At 30.6% G+C, this 19,992-nt stretch overlaps 1 protein-coding gene across 1 annotated transcript; it reads right to left on the reverse strand.

The window, feature by feature from the left end:
• Positions 1-4,020: 4,020 nt before the first annotated feature.
• Positions 4,021-13,740, reverse strand: LOC121117581 (uncharacterized). The gene is made up of 5 exons (XM_071888810.1): positions 13,546-13,740; positions 13,270-13,484; positions 11,206-11,551; positions 10,599-10,964; positions 4,021-4,780 (listed from the first exon to the last, which is right to left on the reverse strand). Exons 1-4 carry the CDS (start codon positions 13,658-13,660, stop codon positions 10,723-10,725), a joined length of 918 nt encoding a protein of 305 aa, XP_071744911.1. The 5' UTR covers positions 13,661-13,740; the 3' UTR covers positions 4,021-4,780; positions 10,599-10,722.
• Positions 13,741-19,992: the final 6,252 nt, after the last annotated feature.

Consider the following 19,992-nt stretch of genomic DNA (forward strand, 5'->3'; position numbering starts at 1 on the left):
ATATGTTTTTTTTTAAATTTCTTATATTATTTCTTAAACTAAAGAATAAATATTATATTATAATTTAAAAAGATTGGACATCATAAAAAAGGTCGATTCGGATAGTTTTTTCAATTTTAATATTGACTACAGAAGCAAATTCCGAAATTAAATAAAAATAAGCCGATCACTATTTATTTGGACTAAAAACCAATAAAATAGATTGGATATAAGACATATTTAAGTTGGAATTAGTCTCTTTGTCTCTAAATTATAAATTACAATTAGTCAAATAACCAACTCCATCATATTTAATTATGAAACTTTTTCACGCAAACATACATTACATATTTATTAATTTTCCATAAAAAAAATTAAAAGTTAAACTACAATAATTAATCAAAATTGACCTTTGTTTTAGGAGATATATTTTTAAGTTGCAAAATGACTTATTCTTTAGTTTTAACACTTAACATAATGCAGTTGAAAAAATACTAGGTTCCAAATTAGATATTTTATTTGAATTTATTTTGAATAATTATGTAGACACATATTGTGGAATCAAAATTCAAGATAATTTAATAAAATAATGTATTTTTAAGATGCCGGAATGTTTTTCACTCCAAAGTTGACCGGCTTAGCTATAAGATATGATCATTTGAGCAGAAGTTTATGTTTTTGCCTTTGTCTGTTAGTCACCTAGATTACACCTAAAGGTACCGATCGATTTTGATTAAACTTGGTAGAAATATTATGTATTGTCAAAGTAAGAGGACAATGGCAAGGTAACAAAAAACGTAATAAATGCATAATCAATCAGTATTTTAGTACAAACTGATTTTAGGATGAGGTTTTGTGCTCTAGCGAGTGTCCATTCCATTTATCTATGGTATCACATTTAATTTTCTTATATATAGATTTATATTAGAAGCTATTTCTCGTAGATGTATATATATTAATCCCAACTGTACTTTAAAACGTGACTTTTAAACAAAGTACTTAAATACCAAAACTATTGCGGTTGAGGGGTTTAATCGTTATTTCCGTGTTCTACGGCTTAAATAACAATAATAATGTAGTCAAAAATGCTGTTATATATAATTTATTTGGTCTAGCCCACTCCAGTTTTAAGACTGATCCTTAAGGCAGTTGGTCCTTTGGACTTTCAGTAATAGAACTTATAACAAAATAAGAAATAAAGTTGAGTGACGTCATCAAGGACAGATATTTATACATTTTGGGGCTGGACCGAGGCTGAATTGGACAGGACTGCACTTTTCAGTCCTAAATAATGACAGGCACAAGGGGGTTTGCAGGATTATATATATATATTTGGGAGGATGGTGGGGGGAGGGCTTGGTTTTTGGAATTTTTTTGAAAAAAATCCAAAGACAAAAAATTTGAGAAATTAAAATTTCGGACAAAAATTATTTCGAAAATGAAATTTTCGAAAAAAACGTTTCAAATATGAAATTTTCTGAAGCAACAATTCAAATATTAAGCTTTTTGAAAAAAAATATAAAAACCGACAGCTGTTAACCAAATATTAAATGTTTTAAAAAAATTTCGAGAATTTAATTTTAAATATTAAATTTTTCTGAAAAATAAATTCAAAAATTCCAGCTATTTGCAAAAAAATTAAAATATTATTTTTTTTGGAAAAAAAATCAAAAATAGGATCGTTTATGTCAAAAAATTAAATGTTTTGGAATTTTTAAAAAAAATATTTTGGTAAATAATTGTTGTAAAAAAAAATTGAAATATTTAATCTTTAGTAAAATGAAAAAAATCCTTGATTTGGGGTAGGGGACCAGCCCCTCCAGCACATGCCTTGCGTACACCCCTAGATACAGCTCACATGTGAAGAATTTCTCACATGCAGGTTGTCCATCGTCTGGAATTTGTACTCTTGTCTCATTTTTATAACTAGATACAACCTGTTTAAGAGATATAATGTCAATTTAAAATAATTGTACCAATTTTGTCACTTTTCCTATCTTTCTTTCTTTCTCATTTTTTTGACACGAAAATAAATAAATTTAAAGTACGAGTATCAAATGTCTGCATTACTAATTTGGAACAAATTTAGATGAGATTCACTTTTTTTGTGTTGTGTTGAAAGTTATTATTTTTATTAAATATATTCATATATGTACCTTCATAGCTTATTTGTAATGATATAAGCGCAGTGTAACTTTAAATTCTGTAGATAATATATTGAAATCCATAAATATGTAAATTCAATATAATTTAATAAACTAGTTTTAAAAGATTCATATATTCATACTCTATACTTTGTATACATACACACTAAGAAACCGAAAATAATATATATTAAATTACATATACTGTTATGAACCTTTCCATATTTTATATAAAATGGTTTTTTGTTTACATATACAAGATGTATTACATGGTATATTAGTTATATACTTTATATAAATTTACTTTTATCAAATTAACGACCATTCAATCATTGTAAGGGGAGTCCTTTTTAACCCCTGTTAGTGAACTGGGATATTATGCACCCAAGTTTGTATAAAAATGCTTTTAATTCCTATCAATCCACATTTTATGGACAATACTTTCCAGGATGCTCCTGCAATATTATGATTTATTCAAATATTTAGTAAGTTTTAATTGGGATTTAGTGAATTAAATTGGTTCTAGGTAACTTTGCTGCGTACATTTGTACTGGAAAGCAGTTTCTCCGCCTATAATATTGGCATTGGTAATTTTGTATAGATGAAATAGTCTCTCATGATATACTGGCTGTCTTTTTGTTTGTATACTATCGGTTTGAACTTTACTGTTGCATCTCCTCGTGTCAAAAAAAAAAAAAAAAAAATTTACGAAGTTCATTAGATTTACCAATAGGAATTTCTTATAAAAAATGATACTTTTATCACAACAGGTGATTAGGGGTATCTGCAAGGGGTGGGCTGGAGGGGTTGTACCCCTCTCCTAAATTTTGGAATTTTTTTCTTTTTACTTGATATTTTTTGGTCACGACTAAAATGGGGTTATTTTTTTTTTTACAGATTTATTTAAAAAAAAGGTGATTCTGGCAAATTATACAAAAGACAAAAAAATATTGGAAATTTTATTTGTAATTTTTTTTTCAAAAATTTTATGTTTGATTTTTTTTTTTAACAACTGTGTGTTTTGAAATGTTTTTTCGAAAATTTTAATTTTTGGTCCATTGCAATTGCTTCTTGAAATTTTTTTCAAAAATTTTAAAATTTGAATTTGTTTCTTTACAGCAATGTATTTAAAAAAAATTTTCAAAAAGTTTACTTTTTTGTATATATCAATGTATTATTTGTGAATTGTATTTTAAAAAAATCCCAAAGATTCTAAAATTAAAAATTTTTGTGAACAACTGCTAGTTTTTGAAAAAAAATTCAAAAAATTGAATTTTTTGGGAATAACAATGGAATTTAAAAATAAATGTCTGAAAGGTTGTTTTTTGAAAAAAAAAAAACCGAAAAAAATTAACTTTTTGTGAACAATTATGGATGTTTGAAAAATTTTGTTAAAAAAAATTCCAAAAACTAAGCCCCTTGAAATAAAATAAATAAATATAATGCTCAACAAATTAAATACTGACGCCCTTGATGATTAGAGTTTGTGCTCCTCCAAATAGAATTTCAACTCATCGACTATTTCTTCTATATTAATTATTTTATCGATATTGTCTTTTTCTTCTTCTCCTACTTATATTATTAATCTGAGTGAGATACCAAAACAAAGTTCCAACCAATAATATAAAAAATAAGAAGGCAGTCATAAATCATACGGCAAAATCTCCCTCACACAAAAATTATCAGTGGCAAAAATGTAGGCCACAAAATTATCAGTCACAAATTTAATGAACAGTTTTGCTTTATAGCTGTTTCTTTGTTTATCCTATAGATCCCTTGCATTCTTTTTTTCTCAATTGAGGACTAATATGTACAATTGTAACTTAAGAAATATCATATTGTAGCTATGATTATATTTTATAATACATCAAACCTTATCAAAAACTCATGATACTTATTTGATTACCAATATTATTCGAATAACAGAAATGAACATTTTACATAAGTTTTTATAAAATATAAATTTAATATGAGGATTCAAAAATTTGAAAGTTTTAAAAACCATCTTCACTCTACAAAGTTTTATTTTGCGTCATTTCATGGCAAACTTTTGAAGCAAAAGTTGAGAAGTTAACAATTTTCTAACTTTTTATTCAATATGTCGACCTCCATTATGAATTATTCCTTCCATACGGGGATAAACAGAAGCACAGCTGGCCTTGTTGAAGTCCGTGAACAGGTTGTTCCATTCCTTCGTCATCATGGCCTTCAGGTTATCGGCATTCAGTTGAGAAGTCTTGTATGCCTTGCCCTCCAAAATGTTTCAAACAGCGAAGTTCTGAGTGTTCACGTCAGGTGAGGATGAAGGCTGGAAGGCAGCCTTGTTCTCCCTGAAGAAATGTTGCACTTTTTTGTACATGTGTAAAAACATAGTTGTCCCTAAAGAACGTGTTCTTCAATCATGGCAAGACATGGTACCTGAGGACCTTGTAGTGGACGTCCATATTGACTTTCTCGTTGACCTTGAAGAAGTAGAGAGGTATCTTGCTGTCGTCAGACGCCATGATGACGAAGACCATGACCTGAGCTGGATGTTTGATCCTGAAGGTTCCCTCGACCTGACCTCTTGATTCAGCTAAGAAACGATTATTTCTTCTATCAGAACAACGTCAACTTGTCAACTAGTGCGCGTAGGAGATCTGCTGTTTTACTTGTTGCTTGAAAATATTTGATCACACAAAAAGAAAAAAACAACTTAATGGTAGCTTTTTGCTAGTTCTTTCGAATGACACAAATTAAAAAATCGTAAGAACTGAGGCTAGACGACCTAAAAGAGGATTCTAATTTTTGAGTCTTCCCCCTGAATATAGGCTAATAATTAATATATACAATATTGAAATAATTTTTTGTATAAAATATGTTGACAAAAGTTAGACTAAGTGTTAATATAGAAGGAGTGTCTATATTAATTTTAAAAATTAGACAAAAGGGTAGGTGAAGGGATGTCTGTTTTAGAAGGGGATGATTTTAGACAATTTTCATTGAGGGGAGATGATTTTAGACCATTTGTAATGAAGGGATATATTTTTTACTATTTTCATTGTAGGTAGGATAGCATTATAAGAGAATTTGGGAGGAGGGGGCTCTTACAAATCGAGCACTGAGTATTAGTCCTTGTTGGACTAGGAGGATTTCCATCGGAGTAATTCCTTTTTAAATATATGTTTTTTCTACAAGATAATGTTGCAATTTTTAATTACAAGAAAAATATGCATTGAACGGTTTTTTTTTACTTCGAAATCATGTAAAATGGGAGAAATTATTTTTCAAAGTACATTTTTTATTATTATTTTTTTTTTTTTGTATGGCTTGGACAAATAAAAACTTTATTCATCATAAATTATTTAAAACAATGTATGCCAGACAATATACTTATAAAATAGATATTTAATCCAGGCATATCATTACTGCAAAATTAGAATAATTGGAACTTCACCAATATTTATTAAGCAAACTTTTCAATTGCAAGTTTGCTTAATAAGTAGTAACCAAGATTTTTAAATCTAGGTATCAAATCAAATACTTATAAGACACTCCCGCCTAAACAAAATTATACTTGTCGATTATATGAATATACGGGCATAGTATGAACGGACTCATCAACAACTACAAAAAGAAATGTTTACCTCAATATATTGTTTTGATAATTCATTATCATAATATAAAAAACAAATATACCGCACACAATGTAATGGGAAATCCGCAGTGTTTGAAACCACGTTATATGGGGACCCCCCAGTATATGAGAAGATGGAGTCATATTTATGTCCATCCTCTAACAGTTACTTGCAACTGATTTAATAAAACGTCATGACAGCTAAGCTGCAGATAGGACTTTTGTAGAAAGTGAACATCATAATGTAGCTTCGCTAGTTTTTCTTTATTTCTCCTCTAGAAAGAAAGGAGTAACAAACGACGTTGACTCTTTTTATTTATTTTTTTCTCCAACCAATCACTCTTTATATTTTTCCCTCACGTGGAAATATAAATTATGCGTTATTAAGAGTATAGAATTCCATGGTTTTCGCCAATAATGTTATTGATTTAATCAACTCAGTTGATATAAAAAAAGAGTTAACGTTGAATAGTCCAAACTTGTTCTTTAAACCAAGGATATCCCTAGCCAATTTATTTTTATAGTAGCTAAAGATAAATCCTCAAAAAGACACCTACCTCACGATACCAAACTTCCATCAAAAATAACTTGTCGTCCTTATGTATTTATTCTTCTATGATTGGACCAATTAGAAAAAAGACTGGAAGGGGGAGGGGGGGGGGCAGGAGAACTGATTGGAAATGCAGTCTTAAGACCCGATCAAGCACTATGTATACTATCGGTTTACTTCTAAATTATTAACATCCTTTTAATCATTGGTAAGTGAACTGGGTAAAAAATAAACTGTAAAATCAAAACATATTTAATTACCTGATAAAAAGTTGGACGAGGATGCGAATTAAGTCATTAAAATATTGTATTACTTTTTTAACTATTCCATTCAATTTTCTCTCGTACATATCAACTAATGAGCAAAAAATACTTGTATATATATAAAACTTCGATTAAAAGTAATGCCATATTCTTATATAATTTTAACTACAGAAGATTACAACAAGATATTATATGTTATGTTTATAGTAAGCATATATATGAATGTATATGCAAACATTGCGTTAAAATTCCAAGTTTATGAACACTATTTACAAAAAGATTTCTGGGGGAGAAACTCTCGAGCCCCAAACAATCAAAGTCCATCGCTGACGATCCCCTATCCTGGTTTGACATTGTAAATCGACCACTGCTGACTCTTATAACTCTCAAGCAAACCCTCATTGTTCTTTTCGACTTTCATGAGCACAAGCATTAGATAGTTAAGACTTTATACATAGATGTTCTGTCTACAATATATAATATCCCAGATAATTATTGGAGGGCTAAGTATTAGCATTTATCTTATGTTTCTTTGAATGTTTCATAGCTAAACTACTTTATGTATTAATTATGTTAAAATATTTATTTAACAAAATATATTCATATAAAATGATTTTCATTATTTTATTTATAAATGTAGAATGAAATGTAAAGATAGGGAAAAAAAATTTAACCCCATCTCTTGTACTCGTTATTTTAAGATTCTAAATTTAGAATAGAATAGGCATCGTATAAAAACGATTCTTTATGAATGAAACAATGTAAAAAATGGAATGCATTTCTATTATTTTTCGCGAAGGTTGTTCAAAGAATTATTTACTTCTTAGTGTTGAGACTCGGTCCAAGACCGATTATTTTTTTGGAGGTCAAATAAGAATTACTTGTGTTGGTCAAAGACCTAGCCTTATAGCAGAGATTATTACCTTGATGAAAAATAATTAATTTTTTTTTAGCCAAGTACATCCAAAGTATCGCAAAACCTTTTTAGTTGAAAAAAGAAAAATAGATGTAGAACACCAAAGCATTAGTGAAAGGCACCCAAAGTACTTGAGCGAGAGCGTGTTAATTATTTTAGAAGAACAATAAAATCGCTCTAACATTCGCTTCTTCATATTAGTTTGTTTTACTTTTTCTGGTTCTACTTCTTAAGAGATAACATCAAAATTTTTGAGAGATAAAAAAATGTATATTAAACATGGCAAGAATATACAGTTGAAGCAGGGGCGTCTGCAGGCTTTTTGTATATATTTTTTTTTTTTGGGGGGGAGGACTTGGTTTTTGGAATTATTTTGATAAAAATCCATAAATTAAGATTTTTTAGAAAAAAGTATTAAAAGTTAAATTAAAAAAAAATTCAAAATTAAATTTCTAATATTAAATTTCCAGTAAAATACTAAAATTTCTTAATTTTGTGCTACAGCCCCTCCAGCCCTCCCCCTTTGGGCACGGCAGGTTAAAGTTATATCTCAAGATAAGCTGGATCCTATTTTTCCATTCTGTATCTATGCCTCTCTGTTGTTTCAAGCTCAAGCTAATTAACAGACTTAACTGAATGATTGTGCACGCAAGCTTGTAAGTACATGTACCCTAAGACAGCGGTTGCCAAAGTTTTTGTGCCCAAGACACACCAAAAGACAAATAAAATTTTTTTCACACACCTATTTTAATTAAACCAATCATTTGGATTATTATAAGCTACGGCAAATAATGTATGGTTGTCTCAAATCGTATGGCACACTTGAAGTTGTATATTGAATTTCATTTAAATCATAAAGAGTTGTCAAATTCAAGTACACCTTTACGAGTGGGAAAATGAGCGCATCTCATTTTTAACTGAGGCGGAGTGGACTAATGCTCTGTAGAGCACTGTGTCAACATTGTTTGTTTAATTTAAACTTGTTCTTTACTTATAACTATTCTTCTTTCTCTAAACTCTCTTTTACCCCAATAAATGGCATGAGAGTTAGATCCTAGAAAATGAAGAACTCCTCCATAAAACTCCTTAAAATATATTTATGGATTAGAGAAGTCAACAATTTTTTTTTTAAACACCATACTCAAGTTTAGAAGTTTTTAATTATTTTGGTACTGAAGAAGTTTCAATTAAAATTTTGTTGTGTAACTTTATTCTTTTCATAGGTTTGAGCCAATTTTTGAGAGCAAAAATAAAAAATAAATGGAGATATAAAAGTTAGTTTTCCTTTCTAACTTTTTTTGCTGATATTAAATATGTGCTTAAATTTTATGTGCAATTATAAAATCCTGAGAAATTATAATTTAAAGATTAAAATTTTTGAAGGATTTTGTTTGAAAAGGGAAAGTCGTCTCAGTTTTTCAATTGTTTTTACGCCAAATAATAAAAAATAAGCAAAATTTATAACTCAATTATGTATTGATGTTGGCACCACAAGACTTTTCCCCTGTTGTAATATTTTCTGCAGAAAACACAATGGTTGACAAAAATCAAAATATAAAGAAAAATAAATAAAATGTATTTTTTTTATAAAAGCAAAGTATGTTTTTAGGTCATTCAAACTTTTTGCCAAAAATGTATGTGCTCCCCCAATAAAAAAAAACTCTTTAGTTTGGTAGTTTACGGTTATTGACAACTCGCTTTCAAAGTTGAGATTGTACACTCTTTTAACAAAAGAACGACGGATGGTAACGACTCCCCTTAAACGACAGTGGATATCAAAAATGAACCGCATTTATTTCTTAATATTTGTATCTGTAAAGATATTACGCTTTGCAAATGATGATGGATGTGGGATTTCCATCAGAATGTTATCATATTGATTACTTTGATGTTTATAGATTTGATTTTATCACATCTTTTAATAGTACTTGCGTGTTTAAGTAGTTTAAACTTGATGATTTTGATCATTTTAAATTTTTCCCATTTACACGTCAGTTCAAGACAGAGTCCAAGAGGTAGCACGTGTACATTATTCTCTATACTTGAGATATGCTTGTAGCTACTTTCAAGAAGCATAAGAAGGGGGAGGAGACTTTAACAGGGAGCCTGGTAGGAGCAAACACAACAAAATAAGTACTGATGAGTTACTGAGCGGTTAATCAGCGAAATTCGAGGCAAACACTTGCTAAAGAGCTCCAATTGGATCATAAGACGATCCAATTGGCTGTAAATTATTTTGGAATAGTCCCCTATGTGATAAAGAATCTCATTGGTCCAAAGTTGGTGCACGAAAAACTTTGCTAGATTCTGAAACGAGAAATGTAGCCTTCTTCATCACTTGACCTTTTTTTTTTTTTGGTCATTTTATGTAAATATATTATATAACTTCAGTTACTCTCTTCTTCCACAAATAAATATTGACTTAACTTGTCTGGCTTATTAGAATCAGCTTATCAAAAATTGATAAGGATGCATGTTTCCAATTTCGTTCCCTCATTGTATATACTTGATAACCTTTCCTCATTTGACACATATCAAGATTGGGGCCTTCTCTGTGAGGTAAATAGTCAAAATGTACTAATATTTTTCTTTCTTTCATTTTTGCTGAGGGAATCTTTATAATATCATCACCTCAAACATGGGAAAAAGTGTTTGATAGTATGTTACCTATCAATGTAAAATTCAATAACCATAATCAATACTTTCTATTTCTGTATTAAGTCTAAAGGCTCATATCAGCAATGTTTTTAATTAATATTTATTGACAGTTCTTGGCAATACTCTCAATATGAATTATCTTTGAGTGGCATGAAAATAATCTGTAATCAAATGATCGGGAATGTATGGTATAAAGTAGAATAAGTGAGTAAAGCCTTTCTAAAAAATGCTAAAGAATTCGGACCGCTGCGATAGAGTTTTAAACCCCCACCCCTCCCCAATGGAGTATCATAGTCGGAAAAATTAGGATGTCACTTGGAATTCATTAAACCATTAATATAAGTGGTCCTTTATTATTATTCTCATATTAGAGTCGGAAAAAAAGAAGGCAATTAAATTTTTTTTTTTAAATACTCAAAAACCCCTCTGTCGAAAAATCCAAGCACCTGCCCCGCCCAGAATAATTACATACCTCATCTGCTAGTATCCGCGTTCCATCATCACAAATAAAAAAGTTACAATGAAGGACTCGGCCTTGACAATGATGTACAAGAAGTGAAGTTGGATTTGAATGAGGGGATCTTAAAAATATTTCGTTAATGATGCGAATTTCTGGGACATATGCTGAGTTGATCCGGAGACTTGTTTTTTTGAATTGTTTTATGGTAGGTTACATTAAATGTCTCAACGACACTCCCATCATAAAAGTCTCGTAGGCTCACTTCTTGTCGAGAGTTTTGCCCAATCGTTCGTTTTGGAGGATCAATTGTGAAGAGAACGGATATTTTTAAATCATCCTTTGTATTTCGATCGAGTGTTGCTGTGTATTCTGGGCATGCTGAAAAAAAGGGGATTACATCATGATTATTATGATTATTTAGATCATTAGAGAGTCATGGATACAGATCTTAATCATTCACATAATTGTGATATTTGATATATATTTGCCTGGGAAATAACGAAGTGATATTGATATTTTATTTAATAACTATATCCCCATCTTCATTTTAATGAATATATATGTGTGTACCTATAATTGACTCAAAAATACGATTAATGACAAATAACGAATAACTTACTCGGAGGGCACATGGGAAGATCACAGGGCCTCTTTTCTATATTTCCGAATTGACAATTTGGAGTGCAAGTACGAACTCGTACACGGTAAGGAATGTCATTGAGGGATTCAATACAAGATTGACTACAGGATGACCATCCACCCCATTCTCCAAAGGCAACAGGAGGGCATCCAAAAATGGGAAAACAGGGTTCCAGTCTTGTAACAAATTTTGGCTGAGTGCAATTGTTCAAATTTCTCCCATTCTCACAAGTGATCTCTGTCACATGTCTTACTCCCTCGCCACAAACTGCAGAGCATTTCGATTTTGTCTCTGTGACCCCACCTATAGTCTCTTCAAAATGAGGCTATGGAGAGAAGTATTTACGTTAATATATCTAACCATGGAACTCTAGATATGCAAAATAAAGATGGCATTTTTCCTTTTTATATGAGTCAATGTTCCTTTTATTTGTGCAATAAGAAAGAAGGGTAAACTAAAGAATAAATAAAGTGTCTTCAACAGTTTTTTAATTTCAGTATACAAACTTCAGAAAAAAAAAACCAGTTCTCAACACATTTTTTATTACATATATTCATCTTCACAATTAATTGTAAATTTTAAGCAAAAATTCATTTCTAAAGAATTACCTACGAGAAATATATCTAAATACAAATTATGCATTATGTAATTGTTTAAAGTACAGGGTCGTTCAGGTAAATCCATACGACATTTAACTGTATCCGGATCAAGGGAAGTAAGTAAAGGGTTAAAAAATTTTTTAACAAGTTCTAGTAATACAAAAGAAAAAAATCATTCAATGTGTCCACCATCTTCGCCAATCATTCGCTCGATACGAGACCTAAAGGATTTGTAGTCTTTGACCACATCTAACTGGGAGACTTTGTCCCAGTACTTGATAATGGAGGCCTTCAAGGAGACGATGCTGTTGTGTTGATTGGTAGAGACCTTCCTTTCTAATTCCCCTTCAAGAAGTAATCCATGAGATTCATATGAGGGGAGTCAAAGGAACAGGTCCTGGGCTCCCAAAAAGGTACATCATCTTCTTTGCACAAGTTTTGGGTTTGTGGACCTTCTGAGACGAGGCCAAGACTTGTTGAAGTAGGAACTCGACACCAGGTTTCAAATTTCATTCAAGGTATCACTTGCTCAGACAGGAGTTCACAGTAACTGTTGCCACGCACCCTCTCAAACAAAAAAAAAGATTGGGACATGACACTGCTGTTGCTTCCAATGATCCCAAAGATTATTATGGTTACCAGTAACTTGGTTTTAAAGACGATGGGGAAATTAGCTCTCCTTGGGAAAACCATCTATCTTTTGGTGCTTGTGGGATCATTTGCCAGTCTATTGTTTCTCATTCGAATAAAAAATGATTCGGTTACCCATATAACTTCAAATCTTTCTGCAATTTTCTTCCGTGGGTAGTTTGGATGGGTTCCATTTTGTCTGTAAGGACATGTCTTTTTTTAGAGGGGTATGACTTCATCCTCAGTTTGGTATTTATCATCCTGCAGACCATTGCACAGATGACATGGTGATTTTTGGCAAAAACGTTTATTGGAGTACCAGGAGATTCCTTCAAAGACAATTTCAGGCCTACGATGAATCTAGAAGTGCCTTTTTATCACTCCAGGACTTGTAGGCTTTTCTGTTATATTCCCTTCCATCTTCCAGTGCCTGTAGACATTGTAGACTGTGCTCTTTGGATACCCGAATATTTTCTTGATGTACGCTGGGCTGTATTCCGCTCACACCAATTCGATGATGGTGTTACTCCAGGTCTCCTCCATCGTAAATACTTGTCTTGAATAAAAAGTTGCGCCACTAATTTAAAGCTAACGCTCCACCTCTGACGTTAGAATTGAAATAACCAAGTTAACTGTTTTCTTTATTGTTCAGGATGTTATTCAGGATAGCCAGGACTTACCTGAACGACACTGTATATATCAGAAAAAGGATCTATGACTCAAATGGGGGGAGGGGGGATTGGGAGAAACATCAATAGACTTCCATGGATCTAAAATTTAATTAGCCAACTAAGGGAAAAATGACATGACTCACGATTTCACGTTGGTCCTTTCTAATTTCTCCTCGAAGTTTTGCCAATTGTTCATCGAAAATCCTCCTGGATAAATCCACAGTATATTGGAAATGAATTAAATTGAAGTCATCTTCAATAACAAGTTCTTCTGGATCGATGAGAGTTCCATTCAATTCGTCAATGAAACGTCGATATTCTCCCTCTTTAGACTGAATAAGTGAGTAATTTAGTTCGCCTAGAATTGAAGAAAAGTCCTTTTGTTTATATAAATATCTTTTATTAGTATCAGTTCTTACAATCCCCTTGACCTAGAGAGTCTCTCCATGTGGACAAAATGATCACAACGAACAAAATCCAACATACACTATTCATTTGTAAAATTAAATTGAACAAGAAATGAACTATGTACATCAATTTTATGAAATGTCATTTTTCAAAACTTCTTATCAAATATTTAAAAAAATACACATACGCACATAGAGAACGGATTACTACTAGAGTTGAAAGTCGTGCAATTGTCACCCTAAAAAATAGACACCTTATGCGCCTATGATAAACTTTAAATATATTGTAAATACGTTTATTATATATTTAACTAATGTTTATTGGAAGATTGCTTGCATTAATATTGTCCTCCCTTATAAAGAAAGAAAATTCTACATCAGGTGCTTTTAATAGTAAAAGCACCAATCATTTTTTTAATCCTACCACTAAAACGAGTATTACTATGTAAAAAATCTCAATGAATTCATGTGCAATAAAATTAACATAATAAACCATTATCAACATACTTACTAAAGATGTGATAGACTGATTGGAAAACTGGATCATTCCCATCTGTAAATGGGACATTTCCGTAGTTGAATAATATAATTTTGTTATTGGCAGTTTTCCGATGACAATATTCTAGAAGAGGACAAATATCACATCTTCAGGTTATTCAATGTTATTGTTAGTGCAAATGCATCCATTATAATTTTTTTCAAAGTGAGATGTTGAAAAAATTATTGGTATCGTGAATATTATGATATAACTTTATCTCGTTTAAACAATATAAGATTTTGATTTATTATGCTTTTATTATTATTTTTTATCAGAGCTTTAGTAGACAGAGCAGTGGGCACTTTTTAACAGTCTAAATTATCTTTCTTCGGGATTTTTTCATTCTGGGGATTCAGTAGATTTTGCAATTTTTTATAACCATCTGGCAAGAGTGCAGTTTTTTTTGAGGAGATGTTAATTTTTATAATATTATTTCATTTTACATCGTTTACATATATTCGTAAACTGCATGTCTTTGATCTGTAATAATTACAAAGTCTTGTGCTGAAAACTTCACCTTTATAATTTTTTCGTCTTAAAAATACTTATTTATGCTAAAGTTGGCTGTTTTTTTAATATAAGAAAACTGTTGACCATAGATAATAGCCCTTGAAGCTGCCATTGTTAAAAAATGTTGGGAAAATAAGTTTGGTCATTTATGGCTCTTTAAGGGTTGGTGATGTCTATTTAATCAGGCTCGAGGCCCAACTCTCTACTGAATAAACTGTTGACCTATGGCAATTCTATACTTGATTAATTGAAGTAGAAGCGGTGCTTTCTAACCTGTCTTGTTGTCTCATGTTTACCTTACACTCATTCCGTCGGCTTTCTGTGCAATTTGGTTAATTATGAGGTCTATATTACTGTCGTCCAATTGTAGATGGGAAAACTATCAAGGGATTCTTTGTCATGACAGATCGGTAGATTAATCATAATAAAAGTAGTATAATTGAGGGATATTTTCTACAGATGTCATTTATTCCGCGGGCATTCATCCATGTACTATAATTAGTCAATATTCAAATGAGGTGGATTGATATAATAAAAGATATAATATCTATAATTTACTTTTTTTTTTAAATAAGGCCTTATTCTGTTATAATTAAGTATCATTATCAAAATATTCACATCTAGACAATTGTTATATTTTGCTTCATCTACACGCGGTTGTAAAATAAATTGAGGTGTGCACAAAGTGAGTATTCACTCTTTTGAAATATTTTCAATTGTTGACTCTTTTTTATCTTAAAAACTTATTTAAGAATTCATAAGACCATCATTCACCTTCGCATAATATACCTTAAGTGCACAAAAAATTAGCATAATTTTTGTCAAAAACGTGAAGTTATTTTTGGAAAATGGAGGTTGCTTGTATAGAAGAAGGGGTACTCCTGAGAGACAGATAATATTGGAATTTTAACAATAAGAGATTTGGAAGACAAAAAAAAACACATGCCATATAATAAAAGCTAATACCATGGTTTTTAAATATTATGTCATTTGGCAAGGTAGTTTAATCCTCTGTTACTATCCTTCAAACCTAACTCTAATAATTTTCTCAGATTCTAGCCACCAAAATGAATAATTTAGCAATATAAAACTGTATCCAGTATTTATGTTATTACCCACTCCTAAAAATATTTGTTGAAAAGTTTACGCGATTTTTTTGTAAACTTTCAATCTATTATTTTAAGAATAGACGTATAAGAATATTTTTTTTGTGAAATCGAAGATGTCGGAAAAACTCTACAAAAAAAATCAGCATAGAAAAATTTATCTACGCGGAAAATACACTTTTTGTGATTTTGAGTTGTGTAGGAACAACTAGTAAGACGGCTTACAATGTCAAAAAACGGAGTGAAGGCATGAATAGACATCCTGCCTCTGACAAGAAGTTTAAGTTGAATATGAATTTTGTATAATTTTTTTTGTGAAGGAGGCAGTCCATGTTCAGAGTTCAACGTTTCCAAATATAATTTTTTTTTCCTCCCAATGGTACACCAGCCTAATCCCAATGGGAACTATGTCTTATACTGCTCCGTAAATACTTCAAAAGTGGACCAGAAGTTATTGGAGGACAATTTTATATTTTAATAAATATGGGCCCTTACGGGCCGGATTTCATCTCCTTGGATTATTCTTTCTGGCTGTGAATTCAGAAAATGGAAATAAACTTGGCTAGAAGGCCACCGTCAATGAGCAATGGACCATTTTGCCCGAGCCTTATATCATGGCAGTCTGAAAAAGTTTCATAATTTTACAATTAAAAAGACATATCACAGTACCCTTCCATTTCCATTTTTCAACTTCATCGTTGGGGCCAGAAATTAACAATAATTAATTCAGGAATTGAATAAAGGAAATGCAAAATAAGTTTGTAAATTAAAAGCGTTTTTTGTTGTTGTTTTTGGCATTATACATAGTTTTCATTTATTTTCTAATGTTGCTATCAAAATTCTTTCATTATTGAAGCGAAAACATCGAACCGTAAAGTGATCATGAATGACGTAGAGTAACACTGATGATATGTTAAGGAGTTATAAATGTAAGTCCCTGTTGGATTCAGACTAGGATTGAGGATCGACAACGGAGTAATTCCATATATTTAAAAATAAAATATAATTAAGTTGATTATTTGACTAATTGTAATCAGTAATGAATATTTTAGAGATAAAAAAAAGTTCAAAAATTAAATTTAAGTCGATTAGATTACTCACATTTAATCAATTAATATTTAATTAATTTATCTTCTTGACTCTAAACTATGTATTAGAACTAGTCAAATAATTGACTAAATTTTACTTTCAAAATATTGCCACGCAACCTCACATTGCTTATTTTAATTATTCTATTAGAAAATTAAAATGAAAAAAATCCATCAAAATTGAACGTTTCTTTTTGACAGCAAATATTTTTGAAGTTGTAATATAAGCTTTCATATATGATCCTTCACTTTACTAGATTTTTATATGATTAGACACATTTTGTATGAGCTTTATTCAAGATAGCTTAATAAATAGTTTATATTTTGAATGTTAGAATGTTTTTATCAACTGTTATCTAATTAAATTTTCATCTATATAGTTATTTTTATACAACATAAGGCTCTGAATCAAAATTATACAGAAAAATACGATTTCAAAAAGGCTTTAAAGGCCAACACTACTACGATTAAAATTTTTAATGGTAATATTTGAGCTCTATGGTTTAAATAACAATAATAAATGGGGGCTTTAGCCGGTGGGTGAAAATGATGTTGCAGAGATATATTTCAAATGATAATATATGAGCTGTTAAAGTTTCAATATAGAGAGTTTACTTTATTCATATGATGACATTATTTGGACTCTAGTCAAAATAAGCACTCACCAAAAAATATTTATCTATAGCGTTTTTACTCCGGTAAAAATTTGCATAATATTTAAGAAAATTTAATTTTAACAGAGCAATAATTGTTTAATACATTATTTACAGTGCAAAAAAAAAAAAAAAAAACTTGCAGGAGACGTGTACGGAAGTATAAAAGTGTTTGGGGATTCCCATAGAGATGCTGGATTTTCATTACTTAAATCGGGAAATCCATTTGACGTCATTTATATTTGATGTACATAAATCTTAATCCAAAACAGTCTAAATGTTGCTTTGCTTAATCGCACTATTTGCTGTAAAATAAATCCTCTCGAGATAGCGTTCAAAATCACAGATGGAGAGTAATGAATCAAATAAAAAGTGTATAATGGACGTTAAATCATTTATTTATCAAGTATCTCGTCAAGGTTTCAACCAATCTGTAACATAAATTTCAACCCGATATTAGTACCTTCAACCCTTATTACTGCACATTATGAAAGTACTTTGTACTTATTATTACTTTTTTCTATTTCTGGAATTTAAAAGTTACATCTTTTGAAAATATTGTATTCAGTAACTCCTAAAATTTTCATTCGATTCTCTTGATGTTAAAGAAAGTGGAGTTTTTTTTTATTGGAATATGATATTAGATCAATAATTTTAAGATAGGTTATAACATAAAGAGTAGGGGGAAAAAAGGGATGAAATTCCGATAGTAAATTGGTCCTAATTTCATTTATATGGAGTCTAGATGCATTATTTTTACCATAATCTATTAAATAAAACAGATTTAAAAGAAAAATATTGGATTGCAAATTTTTTATAACATACTTACGTCATTACATTTTAAATTCAAAGACTCACAGGTAAAAAATAAAAAAATAAATCAGAAAGAAACAAAAGGTAGTACACATCAAAGCTAGCATGTGTATGTAAAATAAATAATATAAAATCAATTGTACAATAAAAAAAGACTAGTGCATCAAAGAAGGGTAATTATTATTTATGAAAATTCTGTCTAAAACAGGTATGTTAAAAATAACAACCGAAAATGACGGTAATTCTGACAATTTGTTGAATGTTTCGGAGGAAATAAATAAAAATGCGAATGACGGTTCATTATACGATCAGCTGTGACAAGGGAGATAAGGAAATAAAGCAGGACATTTGCTAATACTACTCCGAGTCGATCTCCAATTCCACTCTTAGTCCAACAAGGACTAACAATTATAACTCCGCTACAAATCATCAGGTTTGGAATATAGTTGAATCTATTTAGGAAAGGATGCTCACTACTCAGGAATTAAATGATAAAGTAAAGGAAATTCATTCTTCAGATTACCAATTCCAAAAAAAAAAAAAAAAACCAAAAAAAAAAAAAAATTCACTGGACTTACATTAATGGTCATCATATTAATGCAATTTTCTAATGATTCAACTAGAAAAGGCGTGGGACAGCTTCTACTCTGATTACGTTCATAAATTGATAAATTTGAGATCCTGTTATTTGTAAATAAAAACCTGTAGCTAATTTACAGCGAAACCACTTTTGTTTCAAGTCTGTGAAGGGATTTTGCAGAATGCATTCCGCTTTATTTAGAATAGGCTGACACCAGTTCCGAATGTCTTGTTAGATGTTTGTTAACTCTGCTGATGCTCAATTTTCGAGAGAGCAATAATACCAGGATTGTAGGGTCCCAATTTCAGGTTAGCACAATGTGTTTCATGTCATTGCTACATTGTACGACCTCTCACCAAGAAGTTGTGGGAGGTCAAGGAGAGTTTCTTACCCTTTTAGTTGTCCGAATGAGGCGATTTGATCAGATTTGTATATTACTTACACTGTAACCTAATTTTATAATTTATGGGCTCGTGTGGATCTAATGAAGGACCAACCGACGGGAAAACGGAATTATAATTAAAGGTGACGACATCCAAGGGAAGAATATGTTGTTCATGTTATTGCAACATAAAATAGACCATTTTCCAATAAATATTGATAAACTTCATCAAATGGCTTTAATAATATAAAAAGACCTAGGCTGCATCAAATACAACTTTTTTTTTTTAAACCTAAAACTTATGTACGTAAAATACACATTATAAATGAAAAGCAATATTTTAATTATCTAACAATACTTGAACTAGTAAAAATGTTTAAAGGATCAATATTTCAAAAAAAAAAAAAAAAATGTATGGAAATAAAAGTTAAATACTCAAATTTCAATACTCTATTCTTACCATAAAATTAACCAGCATCCCATTCACATCAAAGCTGTCCATCATTGATATTAATCTCTTGATCATCTTCTCCGTACCATGAGGTATTGCCTTTTTATTAGTCTTTGCCGTGTATATGTCTGTCTGCATTTTTGATATCAAGGCTTCGATTTTGAATTTTTGCGGGTAACTGCGGGGAAAAGGATAGTTGTACATTGCATTGCAAGCAATTTTTGGAATTTTACTATGCAAGAATTCAGCACGCACACATCTATGTTCAACCCTGATATAAAAAAAATATCTTTTTTAAAATGCTTGATGGATAGCAAAAACGTAATACTCAATTAAAA

Source organism: Lepeophtheirus salmonis, chromosome 5, assembly GCF_016086655.4.
Source record: "Lepeophtheirus salmonis chromosome 5, UVic_Lsal_1.4, whole genome shotgun sequence".
Taxonomy (NCBI): Eukaryota; Metazoa; Arthropoda; class Copepoda; order Siphonostomatoida; family Caligidae; genus Lepeophtheirus; species Lepeophtheirus salmonis.